Source organism: Gymnoscopelus braueri (assembly GCF_963280865.1).
Source record: "Gymnoscopelus braueri genome assembly, chromosome: 19".
Taxonomy (NCBI): Eukaryota; Metazoa; Chordata; class Actinopteri; order Myctophiformes; family Myctophidae; genus Gymnoscopelus; species Gymnoscopelus braueri.
In genome coordinates this window covers 28,686,148-28,703,194 of record NC_137621.1, presented here as the reverse complement: position 1 = coordinate 28,703,194, position 17,047 = coordinate 28,686,148, and the positions used below count along the sequence as shown (strand labels likewise).

General features: G+C 42.1%; 1 protein-coding gene across 1 annotated transcript in view; it reads right to left on the bottom strand.

Moving 5' to 3' along the window:
• stag1a (STAG1 cohesin complex component a) overlaps positions 1–17,047 on the bottom strand; it is a 64,107-nt gene that overhangs the window by 10,959 nt on the left and 36,101 nt on the right. The window contains 22 exon segments of the mRNA XM_080415076.1: positions 86–260; positions 1,538–1,630; positions 3,442–3,610; positions 4,983–5,053; positions 6,063–6,356; positions 7,238–7,330; positions 7,769–7,872; positions 8,269–8,386; positions 8,858–8,972; positions 9,229–9,336; positions 9,693–9,772; positions 10,397–10,495; positions 10,767–10,890; positions 11,021–11,094; positions 11,263–11,414; positions 12,119–12,323; positions 13,294–13,370; positions 13,607–13,686; positions 13,688–13,701; positions 14,957–15,112; positions 15,391–15,511; positions 16,125–16,372. Of these exon segments, the coding sequence (XP_080271202.1) occupies positions 86–260; positions 1,538–1,630; positions 3,442–3,610; positions 4,983–5,053; positions 6,063–6,356; positions 7,238–7,330; positions 7,769–7,872; positions 8,269–8,386; positions 8,858–8,972; positions 9,229–9,336; positions 9,693–9,772; positions 10,397–10,495; positions 10,767–10,890; positions 11,021–11,094; positions 11,263–11,414; positions 12,119–12,323; positions 13,294–13,370; positions 13,607–13,686; positions 13,688–13,701; positions 14,957–15,112; positions 15,391–15,511; positions 16,125–16,153 (2,551 nt within the window). The 5' untranslated portion in view covers positions 16,154–16,372.

Here is a 17,047-nt window from a genome sequence, read left to right as displayed (position 1 = left end):
AAACAAACAAACAAACAAACCAAGCTGACAAAATCAGCCATTTTCTACAAACAAAACACACCCCCCATTCGATTTACTCTCTCACCCATGCTCTGATTCTCGTCGTCCTGGTCGATGAAGACGTGGTCCAGGACAAAGGTGAGGAGTTCGTTCTGCAGGGTGCTGTCCGGGTTGAAGACCAGCGGCTGGAGGCCCTCTCGGCCCCCAGACACCAGCTGGTGACTGAAGATCATCAGCAGGTCACACAACAACATGAAGGCCTAGAGAGTGGAGCAAAGGAAAACAAGGATTACAGAGCGTATGTGTGTGTGTGTGTGGGAGAGAGAACACAATACATTCACGTATCTGTACGCACTGCTTGAGTGCCTAGAGATAGGAAAAACAAGGATCATCACCGTCATTATAAAAGCAAACTACGCCATTTGTTGGACATTCTTTCTAAAAGGTTATTTTTCCCACACATTTATGCTTTATCGGGACAGCAGAGAGAAGAGCTCAGAAGACAGAAAAGAACATACTTCTACAATTAAGAACAGCTGTCGGAATCACCTACATTGAATCACTTCATTGCACACATTTGCACACATTTTCATGTTTTTTCAATAAATGGCAGATCTACAAGCTCATAGCGCGGCACTCGGTGCCGCGCTATGAGCTTGTATATCTGCTATTTTTGAATAGCCAAAGAAATCGTGCGTTCCCGGTCTTAACACCTTTACCGCCGGGCCCGTAGTTCTACGGGCCGTTAAATCCAACGGTTAAGCGCCGAGCCCGTAGTCCTACGGGCTGCGGTCTTTTCGCGCATGCGCGGTCCGGGTGCACTTTCGGAATTTTTTTGATCCACTTCCGTTTCCGGTTTGATGACAGGAAATAGAATTATTTGGGATCCGGTTTCGACGATCACGCCCGCTCCCATTCTACAGACGAAACTGAAACTCAATTCTCTTCCTGTAGTTTTTTCTCCTCGCATTTCACTGTTTAACGTAATCCGCTCTAACTACAGTCATGGAAGTCCGTTTGACATGCGGTCTTCACTGGGAGATACAGGGAGATCTCGCGGATGTAAACAGACCGTTCACGGCTCAATCTTAAGGATTTTAACAAGATCTATGGCGACATGAAAAAAACAAAAAAACAACAAAAACACCTTGGCACTGGTGAGTACATTATGAGATTAACCTCTGGCGGTGGATGTGTTAAAGGGTTAATAACACCTGTGTTCACCTTACTACTGTATGTCAAACGGCTGCTCTGTGTTAGCGAGATATAAAAGATAAATACAAAAAAATCATTTTCAGAAATGAAAAATATTTGTTTCCATAAATACATAAAGAAATTGCAGAAATCTACAATCTCTCAACGTGTCCCAATGCGACGCAATGTGAGCTTGTAGATGGGCTATTTTCACACGTTTGGGTCCCGGGGAGACATCAAATTTCTCTTTTAGGGTCTCGAGCTAAAACGTTCGGGAACCACTGATCTACGGTGAGATCGGAGACCTATTAAACATGACAGCAGCGGAGCTGTGATCCGTTACCTGTTCTTTAACCGGTGTGTTGACGTTGGACAGACACTGTTGGCACACAGCCAGGAATGACTTCACCACTCTTCTAAGAGCAATCAGGTCATCCTACGCACACACACACACAAGCACACACACACACACACACACACACACACACACACAAAATGTCAAATTAGCAGATTAAACACTTTCACTTATGCCGGCTAAATGCTTTAGTGTGGCACGGGATAACTGGATCTTTAAAAATGACACAACCACAATGATAATGACTGTAATTATAAAGCGCTTGCCCCAACTTAATGAGGGAATCAATAACATCTCTGTTGATGCCAGTTGGCTCCGTCAGATGACTCAGAGAGCCTCTGGTACATTGACTAATGATGAACGATTTCTACTTGGGGGAATTTAAAAACAGATGTGTGGTCGCCCCAGAGAACAGCACATAAAAACAGTATACAAAGTTTAATCTGATGGTATCTTAAATTGTTGACAGTATTACAGAACATGTGGGTCTTCCACACTCTGACAGACATTTTTTCAACTACCATGTTACAATTGCAGTGGTGGAAAGTAACTAAGTACATTTACTTAAGTACTGTACTTAAGTACAATATTGAGGTCTTTGTACTTTACTTGAGTATTTCCAATTTCCAATACTTTTACTTCTACTCGACTACATTTCAGAGGCAAAAATGTTACCGTTACTCCACTAGAATTATTTGAAAACTTTAGTTAATAGTTACTTTTCAGATCTAAATTATGATATTATGAAACATACGTTAACCACTTCAGCCCTATTTTATTGGTACTTTTACTTAAGTAAAGAATTTGGGTACTTTTTCCACCACTGTACAATTGAAAAAACATGGGCTAAAAATGCCAATGTGGACTGCACCTGATGTGAACCCGCACAGGAGCAGAATGAACACTGGTCATGATGCAGGAATATCAATATATGTTTTAGAACTCCACATTTTATGAATGAGTCTAAGAAGTGCCAACCTTCTTGTGCATTTCCAGGGAATGCAAAAGTAGTAATAGTAGATAAACGATGCATGTAAAAAATGAATCCAACATTGTGCTTGTGGAGCAGTTTTGTACTTACAGGTGAAATACTTAATAAAGGTCACTATTTCCATCTGGCCAAAGGAAACATAGGCCGCCACCACACTGGTCGCCATGGCCACACGTGGCTAGTTAATCTGTTGTATAGTGGGGCTTTGTTACTGAACAGTGCAGCTTCGTTGATAAACTGCACACCTAACAACTTACTATCGATAGGTAATGATTGGACAAGGAGATCATGCCAATATTAGACTCTTGGTCTTGTTTTCTAAATCTTTATCCAGTTAAAATATATGGTGTTATTACTTGCTGCCCTCTAGTGGTCAAAAATGGCTTATTGCAGCTGTAACTATAGAGGTAATATTATCACAGCTGGGGCTGGATGTTATGTTATCACTATGTCCTGATATATCTTGAATTTAGTCTTTGAGTACCAAAGAAAAAAAGACTGTTTCTAAGCTCTCTGTACATCAATTATATCACTGCCAGTGCCTTGGCTGTTTCATACATCAGAAACGTCAAATGGGTTTTCAAGAGCCTCCTGGCAACAAGATTCACAACAAACCGCAGACCTATGGTTTCCCCAAGCATCTGTTCAGCAGCACTAGATTACAAAAAGAGGTCCCCGGGGAACATGTTCTACACAGTGAAGTCCTCATGGTTTCATTTGTACAGTTCAATGAATGAATCAGGATTTGACTGTGTACATAGTGCTTAGCCTAGGTTTGATTATAACCCTGGGATTAGGTGTGTGTGTGTATGTGTGCGTGTGTGTGTGTGTGTGTGTGTGTGTGTGTGTGTGTGTGTGTGTGTGTGTGTGTGTGTGTGTGTGTGTGCGCCAGATCCTGCACCTTGCTGGGGGCTCCTTCTGTGATCTTGACCAGCTGCCAGAGGATGGAGTAATGGGAACACTGAAGGGCCTGGACGGCTATCTGCTCTGGCATGGAGCCCTGCTCGATGCCCGCCTTCAGTAGCCGGTAGCAGTTTCCAAACAGGTCCCACCGCGTCAGGTCATGGGCACTGAGACAACGGGAGGATAACGTATTTCAGTTCTAAATGTACACGTTAAATTGTGCACTTTTTAAAATATTTGTTTGAGTTCATGAATGGATGGACAAATGGAGATATAGAACTCAGTTATAGATGATCAAACCACTGTATGTAAGTTAAAAGAAAACTGTTAAGAAAATTTCAACGCAAATTGTGCTGATGTGAGGACATCAATAATTATTATTTGAGAATGAATAAAGGTTTGAATTGAATGAACATAATTGCTTCAAACAACTTAAATGTAGTAAAGATGCAACATTTATTTTTACTTGACATTTTTTTTAACTTGTTTGCTTTTATTTTTTCTACAGGTAGACCCTTTTGAACGTTTCCACAGGAAACGCTGCTTGCTTCAATCATCACAAAAGTACAGCTTCACATTCAAACATAAATAATATCAAATAAAATACTGTTTTAAATTTATTTTGCTTATACCATTTTTATCGCCATTACATTTCAATGCAATATCAGCCGATGCCGGCCTAAATTGTGCATCCTAATTTTAGTGTATGTTAATACAATACATACAAAAGTTAATAGAGTATGTTAAAGACTGGGTGCCGTGATTTTCAATGATTTTTTCTCCCCCTAAAACATGATCAGCAGGTATTATGGTTTTTCTATAGGCACGTTTGACCCTCAAGGTTTCAGCCTCCAGGAAGAAACTCAAAATAGTCAGAGAAGACATAAAACACCATAAAAAACACCACCAGGGGGCTTAATGAAGTTCTATCAACCTCATAGACACATGAAAAACAGAAAAAGTGCAAAACCATGGCACCACCTCTTTAATACAATATAACTAACACAAATGCAGTGGTTGGAGGTGGTCTCCCTGCTCTTCCATTGTGTTTGGGTAGGACCCCTACTAGTTGACAAGAGGTAGCACCTGAAGCTTAAAGCGTAATATCTCCCCAGTCCAAGCGGGTGCTTGTAGATCTGCTATTTTCGAAAAATCATGAAAATGTGTGCAAATCATTGAATATATATATTATTTTAATGTGATTTTTTTTTACTCAAATCTGTGATTCTGGGGGTCCCTGGAACAAAATATTTTGAGATGGGGGTCGGCGGCCAAATACATATAATCTTGGCGGTCCTTGACATGAAAAAGATTGAGCAACGCTGATATAGAAACGCATGTTTTTCAGAATACTGTTGGGATTTAGGTGACATTTGTAGAATCGGCTTCAGGTCTTAATGGGTTAAACCATTTTTCAAATTTCAAGATCTGAGATGGGTGGATGTGAGGACGTGTGGGCAGATGAGAGGGTGGATGGATGGATGAATAAGAGGGTTAAATGATGGATGGAGGGAAATAAAGAGGCAATGAGAGACTGACTTGTGGAAGGCCGTAAGTCTCTTGAGTGTAGACAGAACATTGTAGATGTCATCATCATCCGCCTCCTCAGCCTGATGCAAGACACAGAAACACCAGTTACATACAGACGCACATACACACCCATGTTAGAAAGATAAAATACATTAACTGACTTGAATCCTGTTCCAAACCCTTCATTCCAAACCACTTTGGGCATGCCAGTAGCTGACAGGATAATCAAAAACACCATTGCAATGCCCGAGTTGCACATCATCTCAAAAGGGCGACAGTGGCTCATGAGGTAGACCGTCTGTGTTCTTGAGCAAGACACTGAGGGTTGGAGCCTTGCATGGTTGCTGTCAGTGTGTGAATAGGTGAATGTGAGGCATACATTACATTGTAACATTATTTGAGTTTATATCAATTTATATCAATCACAGGTGCGTGATTTGTTTCTACAGTGATCCAGCGTATCTGTAACTGAGCGAGGGAAGGGGAGCGCTTGTTTTCCTTACAAGCCCCAGCTGTGCGGGGCTTTTAAGCACCGCCCGTGTTACCGTGTAGGACTGCGAGTGACTGAGGGGCTTCGGGCGGGGCTTGTAAGGAAAACAAGCGCATACCTCGCAAACCATCTGTGCTGGAATGCTACAGTAAGTAGCTAGGCTAGCGGTTTACATGCAACGTTCACAGTGACAGAAGTAGTAGCTAAATATGGCTTCTTTTTTTTTACTATTGAATTTCTATCGAATATCTTAGATATCTTAGATACAATGAGATTGAGCAAACAGTTAAGGTTTGTTTGGGAAAAGTTGACTAACACACTGGCTGGACTGGCTGAGTAAACAGGCACTCGTCTCTGTCAGGAAGACACTTCCTGGTTGCCGGGATCTACTTTCTTGTAGAAGTTGTTCTTGTAGTGAATTATTAATTACTGTTTTAATTGGGACGCATGCCTATGATTTTCATGTTGCCATAATTGTAAGAAAAGCAATAAGCCACACAAGGTTTCACACACAACTTCACGCATCCTCAAATACCCCATAACACACCACACCCCCTTCCTATCTCTCTCCCCCCCCCCCCCTCCCTCCCCCGTGGTACCTCCTGCAGCAGCTCCTCGACCGAGTGGGTGAAGCGGTCGGTCATCTCGTCGATGAGCTGCGAGCGGGCGATGTCCACGCGGTTCATGATGGTGTACTCCTCCGAGCAGAGTATGCTGTAGGTCTTGCTGCAGGCCTCCAGCACGTCCGCCTCGATGTGCTTCTCCACCACCAGGCGGATCTGCTTCAGCAGGGCGTCCAGGTGTTTCTCCATGCGCCCGGCGCTGTACACGTCCAGGTCAAAGAACGTCGGGATCTGCAGGAGATTGGCCACCTTCTCAGAGTCCGCCTGGTACTGCATAGAGGAGGGTAAGACGGATAGTGAGATGGTTAAACAGATGTGGGTTAAGACAGATAGAGGGAGGGTAAGACAGATATATTAAATAAACATTGAGGTCAATACCGTTAATACAATTTTATGCTTTAGAACACTTGTGGTTGTGTGCTATCGTGAAATACATTTGGTTGAAAATACGCGCCAAAGGTGAGTGCAGTACACCATCACAGCCGTGATGTTATTCGAGAATACACAATACCATGAGTGTTCTACTGCTTTTAGTTTTACAATGTCAAGAATGGTTGCCGTTTCGTCCAACCATAAACATGCTTGTTGCTATGCAAACAAGTGGCCTAACAATTATATATTCTAAGCCATAAATAATGAAAAGTGGAACGCATAACACTATGTCTTATACAATATAGCAGTGGTTCTCAAACCTTTTTGGCTTCAGTACCAGGGCCCAACCAATATATAGGTTTGGCCGATATATCGGCCAAACCACATCTTTTAATCTGTGGTCTCTCCAAAATTGGAATCAGACCCAAAAATGTGGCATCGGTCGGTCTCTCTTCAACACTCTCTTTCCCTTATTTCTGTAGTAGTACCCCCTTTATCCGACTACAACATTCTGCTTAGAAAACTGCAAGGGAAAATCACAGCTAGCATATGATGCTATGAATGAATAATAGTAAAGACAAGCAAATGCTGCGGAAGAGAGTGAGGGAGAGAACTACTCCTCATAGTTCGTCCAAATGTACAGTTGTAAAACATCAATCAATCAACCAATTAGCCCACCAATACATCAACCAGCCAGCCAATTCATCAGAGCCACTGGAAGCCACAGCAGGCTCACTAGAGGCCCTGTGGCCAGCTCTGTGTTGGTCCAAGGGTCTAACCTTGGACAGCAGCATGGGCAGAGCCATGATGAAGTGTTCCGTTAGCTTGTTCTTATCATCTATCTGGGTCTTCCTCTCCTTCGCTGTCAGGACCTGAGGGGCAAAAAGTCACACAGGTTAATGTTGAGTGAAGGATCCAGAACACAGGAATCTCATTAGAAATAAATGAGATAATACATATATTTCAATTGTTTGTAAGCAGCTGAATATCATTAACCCATTAATACCCGGAACGCATCTGTGTCACTTTAGATTTCTTTGGCTATTCAAAAATAGCAGATATACAAGCTCATATCGCGGCACCGAGTGCCGCGATATGAGCTTGTAGATCTGCTATTTTTGAAAAATCGTGGAAAAATATTTTGAGGATTTTTTTCAAAACACTGTTAGGATTTAGAAAACATTTTTAAGAATGGCCTCAGGTCTCAATGGGTTAAAGGCTCATCGCTGACTATCCCTCACAGAACTGATTTATAACTCAACCTGTGCTCCTGAAATAAACGTGTGTGTGTGTGTGTGCGTGCAACCTACTCTTTTGCCGGTGCCCCTGCCCACAGGGGGGTGTGCCTCAGCTGCCTGTCGGATGGTACACACCATCAGCTCTATCAGGGCACTCTCCTGTCTGTCTGACAACACTGTAGAGATTAAAACGAGAGAGAGAGAGAGAGAGAGAGAGAGAGAGAGAGAGAGAGAGAGAGAGAGAGAGAGAGAGAGAGAGAGAGAAGTGAAAAAGACAAGTAGAGGCAGCGAGTGAGGAAACATTTGGAGAGAAAGAGCACAAGGCAAGGTTTCAAGGTTTCAGAATTCATTGCATCATCTCTGGATTTCAAACAAGATGTTAAGTTTTACATATAGTTGCAGCCTGAAGAACTTTGATGAACTGAATGCGTTTGTGTGTGTGTGTGTGTGTGTGTGTGTGTGTGTGTGTGTGTGTGTGTGTGTGTGTGTGTGTGTGTGTGTGTGTGTGTGTGTGTGTGTGTGTGTGTGTGTGTGCGCGTGTGTATACACACACACACATGTGCACATCTTACCCTCCTCTCCCTGTACAGGCTCCTCTAGCAAGAGTTCAGTCATACACTCCCAGTCTTTCAGGAGTTCCTGAGAACTCTCCCACAATGAGTCCACCAGGTAGGCTGCATGTTCATGGAGCTACACGCACGCACACACACACGCACGCACGCACACACACAAACAACATAAATAAAATAATTATTAGTACATACATATGTGCTGGTTTGGAGGCATAATTAATAGAATTATAACTTTATGACTAAGTGGAGTACCAAGCACTTGTTCAAGTTCAAAGCTCAAGTTAGTTAATTATCGTATGAATAATTGGTGTAACCAAAGAACAATGAAATTCATCCAGTTCGGATTCATCGCAATTAGGATACTGACAATAAAACAATATATATATAGATATGTAATCAATCAGTCATGAGATAAGTTGTGTACATAAAGCATATGTAATGAGGTGTGCATGCATGTGCATGTATGTGTGTGTGTGTGTGTGTGTGTGTGTGTGTGTGTGTGTGTGTGTGTGTGTGTGTGTGTGTGTGTGTGTGTGTGTGTGTGTGTGTGTGTGTGTGTGTGTGTGTGACTGTGTGCGTGTTTGTGTACCTCGCTCTCTAGAAAAAAGAGCACCAGCATGCGGATGAGGTTTCCATTGGGACTGCTCCTCCCTCTGCGCTTAGCCAGAGCTTCCTCCGCCTGGGGGTCATGTCGACTGAACAGCCTGATCAGAGGGAATAAGGGAGAGAGGAGGAGGAGGACAGAAATTTAGATAAACGGTAGAGAAAGAATGAGGAGGGAGGGAGAGACAGAGAGAGAGAGAGGGGAGGGGGGTAATGGAGAGAGAGGGATACATAGAGAGAATTAGGAGGGAAATGGAGAACCGGAAACGAGAGAAAGTGCAGAAAGAGACAAAAATTTGATTGAAACACATGCTTTAGACATGATTTGGACAAAGTCATTTTCCAAGATGGACTCACTTCCTGTGTAGGAACTCCCCAGCAGCGACGGCCACTGGTCTGTGGGCGGAGTAAACCAGGTGGTACACATTCTCACAGTCTTCATTGGACAAGGCATCTTCGCTGCCCCTGGAACGGCCAATCGGAAATCGTTTAGCTAAACATCATGATACATGACGATACCATACCATACCCTGCCAGTATCTCAGAAAACATTAAAAAAAAGAAGAACATTGTCTGGTGCAATGCCAAAAATAAAGGTGAAATACTGAAGGTAAGTAATAGTATATGTCTCAGGAGTCAAACTGGTCACACTGCGTTTTGAGTTTGTATATCTGCTACTTTTGTGAGACGCTCTAGTATGTATGATCACGTAGGTCGTAGGGCATTCATTTACAAAAAGAAAATACAAAAATATAAGAGGTTTCTGACCAACAGCAACGATATAAACAGTTCCCAACAGTGTTCAGAAGGAAGCAACTCACTGGAGGATAAGTGTGACCAGTCTGATGGCCTCCACAGCGACATCGTACTCCTTATCCAGGGTCATGGATACTATACGGTCCTGTCCCACAAAACACAGGTACATATGTTAAAACTAGATCATTTAGAAATCATTACGGCCTTCAGATTAGAGAATAACATTAATCATTAAAACCATGGGAAGTTGCACAATCCTCCGTAGTTTAGCTTTTAATTAATTCATAATCTTTTTTAATTCAATTTATTCTACATTTCTTCTCAAAAGTGTTATTATACCTTTAAATGCCTTGGATGTCTTATGTAAAACCCTTTGAATTGCCTGTGTGTGAAATGTGCGATAAAACATTTAATTAGCCTTGCCTGTGACATTAAACGAAGGTGTGTGTGACCTTTGCGCCATTTTAATGCCTCAATATGACACTTTTTGTACTCTTAAGGTCCAGATTCTGCACAACTAACTATCCCCCCCGTTCCCCCCAGCCAACTATCCATAAAGGTGCAATTTGGTACAATACAGTATTTCGCAAATAATTTGTGTAGCACAATATTTGTATGTGACCTTTACTCGTCCCCTTTGTTAAGTGGACTACAGTTGTGGTGAAGTGAGCATTCTGCATAAGTATGTTTAGTTTGTTGTTATAAAATGGTTTTGTTCATTCCCTTGTGTTATCTCAGATAATAAACAGCACCATGTGCGGTGTTCTACCTTGAAGCGGTTGGTGAAGAGCTCCAGTTTGGGGAACAGTTCTCTGTTGGTGTAAAGGTTCTGCAAAGCCTTCAGGCACTTAAGACGCACCTCTCCTTGCTGTATGGAGACACAGGGGGAGAGTGATGAATGGACACAAAAAGAAATGATCTTCTTTGCATGAGAAAGTGTGTAGACGTTTCTGTTTAAATTCTTTCACGCCAACTACATGAGCTTGTCATTTCAATAGAATACGCTCTCTGGAGCCTCTGGACCTCTACTGGAAAAGCTGACACAGAAAATGTGTGTTTAATGTGTGCTCACCCTGTCATGCAGTGTCCGGTCAACATATTTCAGGTACAGTAGCCATCATTGTTAAGTGTATGCTCACCCGGTCGTGCAGTGTCCAGCCCACATATTTCAAGTAGCTGTCATTGAGGAAGGCGTCACTGTACATTTTCATCCACACCCCAATCTCCTCGATACAGATGGCTCTGATCTCAGCGATCGCATCTCTGTAAATCAAGAGGACAAATAATTATATAATTTATAATAATTATATAATAATTCATCGTCTGAATGGCAAATATAACTAAACTACGGAAATAGAATCAAAATTATTGTGACATTATTAAGAGGCGAGACCTGTAGCGGTGAACGAAGATCCCCTTGAATATGGAGTTCATCATGTTTTCAATCTCATCCTGGTTTTCTTGGAGCTGCACAGAGAAACCAGATTGTACACAAAAACGTAACTCGGTTACAATAGCATAAAGTAAAATTGAGGATGTTGGGGGCTGGATCTAAGTGGATGCAATGACCTCTGGGAACTTTCATTCAACCAAACCATGCAGTTGAAAGTCCATCCGAGTCAACCAACACTGTACCTCCTTTCTCTTTTGTAGTAGCAGTTCTAGCTTGTCGTTTGCCCTTTTTCCAGCCATCTTGTTCCTCTCTGTCTCGTACTGTCTCTGGGTGTTGTCCTGGTGGATGCTCAGGTTCAACGCCACATTAACCAGTGCCGTCATCAGCTTCATCGCTGTGGACACACACACACACACGCACACGCACACGCACACACCAACTCTCTGTAAATGTAAAACCCACATCAATGGACTTGTTTGTCCAAAGATCTAATTCATATATAATATCTGATGTTCATTTCAATAATACCACAACACGATATAGCGATGGAAAAGGCTCAAACATAGTAAATCTGTAGATCTAGCCCTAAGTAACAATTATTCCTTAGGGGATGATCAAACGAAACAATTATTTAGGGGCGTACCCACACGCACACACATGCACCAAATGCCTTGGCCCCCGGTTCGATTCCCAGCAGGCCGGACCATTTGCTGCATGTCACTCCTCTACACTCTCTCTGTATTTCCTGTCTCTCTCCACTTTAAGCCCCCCAGAATAACTTAAAATATAACATATATAATAAACCTTTTAGCGCAAGGTGTGGAGTCGCACCGTTGGCGGTAGATGTGGCACTGCAGGTACGGTGGGACAAATGCAAATGCAATATTGGATGCAATATTAATCCAACTATTATTTCTCTGTGATTCATTATTTGATCACCCGGTTACACATGCAGGCCCACTCCACAGGCGTACCACGGTGTTTGCCTAATGCAATGTTTTGCCAATGCATTTTTCAAGTCGTCTGAACCTGTAGCGATGCATCTCAGTGTGATCTCCCCCTTACACAGAAATTATTTTCTGAGTTTTCTTTGGTTACCTGCCAGTGTGGAAGTGTGTCTGAAGGCTCGGACCTGGGAGTCAGACAGCCCGGTGAGTAGAGAGATGACTGTATCCATCATGTACTCGTCGTAGATGATGCTGTACTGACACTGACGAATTAGGACACAGATGAACTCGCAGAAGTTGTAGCGGAACTTCTTCCACAGGGGTCCAGGCATGGTCAGAGGGTAGTCCCCACTGTCCTGTAGAACAGAGCGGAAAAGTGTCATGAAAAATGCTCATAAGAGTGAAAATGATGTGTAAATAGGGGTGCAACATTTAGTCAAACTAATCATTTATAAAAAACTAATCGATCAACCAGTTGAATAAAAACTAATATTCATTCATACCAAGTCCTCAGTCATCTGTGAAATGTATTTTAAAAAATGTGAAAATAGCTGATCTACAAGCTCACAACACCTAGCGTTATTTTTGTGCAACACAAACACAAATTAGGGCTTAAGTGGTTAATGAGACTAATTGATTTAGTTAATTACAAAAAAATCTATTTTAAAATGTATTGATTTATAAAATATAAAACTCTCGATTATTCATTTAGTTGAAAAAATGTAATAATCGCTAAGAAGATAATGGATAGTTGCAGCCCTTGATGTAAAATTATAACAGATGAGACTTTGTGTGTGAACTTGTTGATGTTACTGTGTTGAGTTTTTTTGTGTTGGATTGTTTAATTTATTATCATCATTATTCATGCATTGTGCCCGAGGACCCTCTTGAAAATGAGATGATGCATATGAAGGCATTAATCTTCTTAATTAAACATTGAAATAAAAACGTAAAGCAATACTCAAAAGTCAAGAGCCGATCTACAAGCTCTACAAGATGGAATATGGACGTATGATGGAATATAAATCAGGCTTAATGGAGCAGGTCTGAGTTGTTTATATCTTTATATAGGGTGTTATTCCTGCTGTAACCTTCACCTGATCAGGTGTGCATATGCATCAACAATACAGTTTTGGGGGTGCCCGTTTAGTGCATTAATTACGCACCTGGAGTTCCTGCCACCTTTTCTGTTTCGCTACCCTGACTGATTCCAGATCAGTCATTAAAATGCCACATCTCCATGCGGATGAAGCCTAATTGTCCTAGCAGTAGTACTCACTCATACTACCAACTATTGAAGTGGACAGAGTGAATCAAGCAGCTAACCTCGTCAAACTCCTCCGTCATCTTACGGATGATCTCTGCGTTCTGCATGTTCCTGAACATCTCGATCCGCACCGTACCTAATTAGAAAACAGCAACAACATCAGTGATCAGAGACACACAGACACGTGTAGTACCGTGTATAGATTCACAGTGCTTAAACTGCTTATAACAGCCACCCAGTCACCAGTTTACAGCAGAAGTACACCCTCTTGTCGGTGCCGGAGATTGAAACAGCATCCTTTAGAGTCACCGGTTGGCCTCCCTCGCTCAAAGACCAAACTGCCATTACCACAATGTCATTAAGTCAGCTCACCCTTGCATCCGGAGCACTGGATGAAGAAGTTGATGAGGTCCAGCAGAGCGATGTCTCTGTCCTGTTTGTATGACTCAATAGTCATCCACCACAGACTGTGGAGAAAAGCACATGCAAATGAATATAGAGGCACAGTTAAGCACACCTCTCCCTCTGTGCCATATGAGGCTCTAATTATCCACAAGAAGCAGCTAGCACAACGTGATATGGCATACATGACAAAGAGCGACGATGACCCCTTTAGAGTGAAAAGCCAGTTTATAAATTCAAACAAAGGCCGATTCTGACAAGACAAAAATGTATCGAATGATTTGATTTGTGCCATTTTCATATTTAGCTAGAACAGACAAAACAAGGTGATTGCAGTTTTAGTTAAGTTTAATTGAAGTCATTTTCAGAACGTTTTAAAGCTGGTTAATATGAAATATAAGACAGATGTCACCAGTGACAAAATTACAAGAGAATACAGCTTAAGACATTCAAAGCACAGAGTACACATTGGAGCCCTAAGGCTTATGATGGTATTTCATACTATACAGGTAGTTCTGGGCAAGCATTAAGATTGATCAAACTAGGCTTTCCAGTCATGCTGAAATCATGATACACTCGAGGGTGTTCTTTACCATTATTATTGCCACTTCAGTGGTGCTAATGGATACTCTGCACCTCATTCCTAACTGAATACCTCTCATTGCAATGACAACCAGTGGTGGAAAAAGTACTCAAATGTTTTGCTTAAGTAAAAGTATCAATACTGCAATGTAGAAGTACTCTGTTACAAGTAAAAGTCCGGAATTAAAAAATGACTTGAGTAAAAGTACAAAAGTATTGGTATCAAAATGTACTTAAAGTACCAAAAGTAAAAGCATTCAAATGTTTGACAATATCGGCTATTTTCAAATAGCCTAGGTATAAAATAAGGCTAAAGTGGTTATGATGTAATAATTTATATCTGCAAAGTAACTAAAGTTTTCAAATAATTGTACTGGAGTAAAAGTACAATATTTGCCTCTGAGATGTAGTGGAGTAGAAGTAAAAGTATTGGATTGGAAATTGGAAATACTCCAGTAAAGTAATAGTAGCTCAAAATTGTACTTATGTACAGCACTTGAGTAAATGTACTTAGTTACTTTACGCCACTGATGACAACAGTTCATATTTCTCAATTTTACAATTCACATTGTTAGTGAAAACAGCCCTGTGACTGTGTGTGTGTATGTGTGTGTGTGTGTGTGTGTGTGTGTGTGTGTGTGTGTGTGTGTGTGTGTGTGTGTGTGTGTGTGTGTGTGTGTGTGTGTGTGTGTGTGTGTGTGTGCGTGCGCGCACTTGTGTTTATGTGTGTGTGCCTACCTGCATGGCACTCTTGCCCAGTTTGACCACCTCAAACAACGTGACAGGATCCCCACCCTCCCCATTATGCTGAGCCACGCCATTGGCTTTTCCCCTCCCTCTGGCCACGCCTACACTCTTATCGACTGGAGCCTTCCGAGGCTTCTTATTGGCTGCCTGAGAAGAGAGGGGGGAAAGGGCAAATGAATGAGTATCGGATAATACAGAAGAAACCAGGAAGGAAAGCAGTCTTGGGCACAATGACACATGCGTGTCGTGCGCGCACACACACACACACACACACACACACACGTAAAATGCAAACAAACGCACAGCTATACATGCACACTTGCATGTTCATACTGTATTGTTCTAATTGCTCTCTCTGTCTCTCTCACATACCACCCCCCCCCCCCCCCCCCCACACACACACACACACACACACAAGTTCGTACCGGGGCTTGCTTTCCAGGCCTCCCTCTCTTCTTCTTGCCTTTAGCCTCTGGGTCTTCGATCTCGCTCATACTCATGCTCAAGCTCACCGCGTCAGTTGCCCCCGACTCATTGGACGAGTCCCTGAGATAGCAAGAGTGACACCACACATATGTTTTAATGTCAAACATTGAGACATCAAATACACATTCAATCTTTATAGCAGGTTTTCCCCAGTAAATCATGTTGGAAATCAGTTATTCAAAAGTTGTAGCGAAATGGAATCGAGAAGTGGTTAGGGGCCTTTTCCAGAGGCAGGAATGTTCCACAAAATAATCTCACACTATCTACATCAGTGGTTCTCAAACGTTTTCATGTCAAGGACCCCCAAAATGATATGTATTTGGCTGCGAAATCTCAACATATTTTGTTCCAGGGGACCCCCAGAAGCAAAGAGTTACAACTGTTCGCTTAAAAATACATATATTCAAAGATTTGCACACATTTTCAAGGGCCTCTAGGGGGACCTCTAGGGGTCCCCGGACCCTACTCTGAGAACCAATGATCTACAGCACAAAACTGAAATAAAGGACCATAGGTGCAAATAGAGAGCTAGCATACAATATTATCTAAATCTATATCTATATATGTTTATATATATATATGTATATATACATATTTTAGGGACACGTTGCCATAAAACACATGGAATTTGAAGGAAAACATCAGCCCAGAGTCCAGAAAATGCATTACTCACTGCAGGACAGGCAGCTCTGAAGTAATCATCTTGATTGGCCGAGGGACAGCGGTGAGGTGTTCAAGTGTGTGTATGTGTCCTCAGGAGTGAGGCTGTGTGCGTGGTCCGATGGCAGGGGTACAGGACAGTGGCTATGCGGGGGAGAGTGGGGTGGGGATGGGGGTGGGGTCGTCAGGTAAGGCCCGGGAGAGATGAGGCTCCGGGACTGACGTCGACACTCAACACTGGCTCTCAGAACTCTTCAGGCCCTGGAAAAAGAGAGAGAGAGAGAGAGAGATATATTAATGGTAGAGTTTAAATACAAACTTTGCTTCAATGTTTAAATATAAGCTTCTATGTTCAATGCAGTGAACTCCTCAAACCATACATGTTTTGTTTTTTAATAAAATGTAAAATCACTGCTCTGGGTGTTGTTGCAAAAATAATAAAGAAAACCTATATGGCTTCATTTGAAGGCTGTTTGACCAAAGCACTGGAAATGAGTTCACGACACCACATCAAAGGATGTCAGTCAAACCAGAGAGCCACAGTTCAATGTTTCATTGAAAAAGAGCAGATGGAGTAGGGTGGTTGGGGAGAGGGAGACACCAACTGGCCACTTTAAGATCTACAACAGCAAAATTGTTGAGTCGGACAGGAGTTGGACAGGCGTTTAGCAGATTTTCTCACAGGAGTGAGGTGGTTTCAGAAGCTTGTTAAACAAATTATCACAATTTGATATCAAAATATCAAACATCTTTCTTATTGAACTGAGAGAAACACAAGTGCGCCATATTTGTCCCCAGGCCCGGTTTCATGTTTAAAGTTGCGTGAAGCACAAAAGAGGAGTAGTGACCGGGTTCAAATCAAAGCTGTGTCTTTAGGTAAAATAAGGTGATCAAACTCAAAGCTGGGATAGGATTCCCAAGAAAGCCTGCATCCAT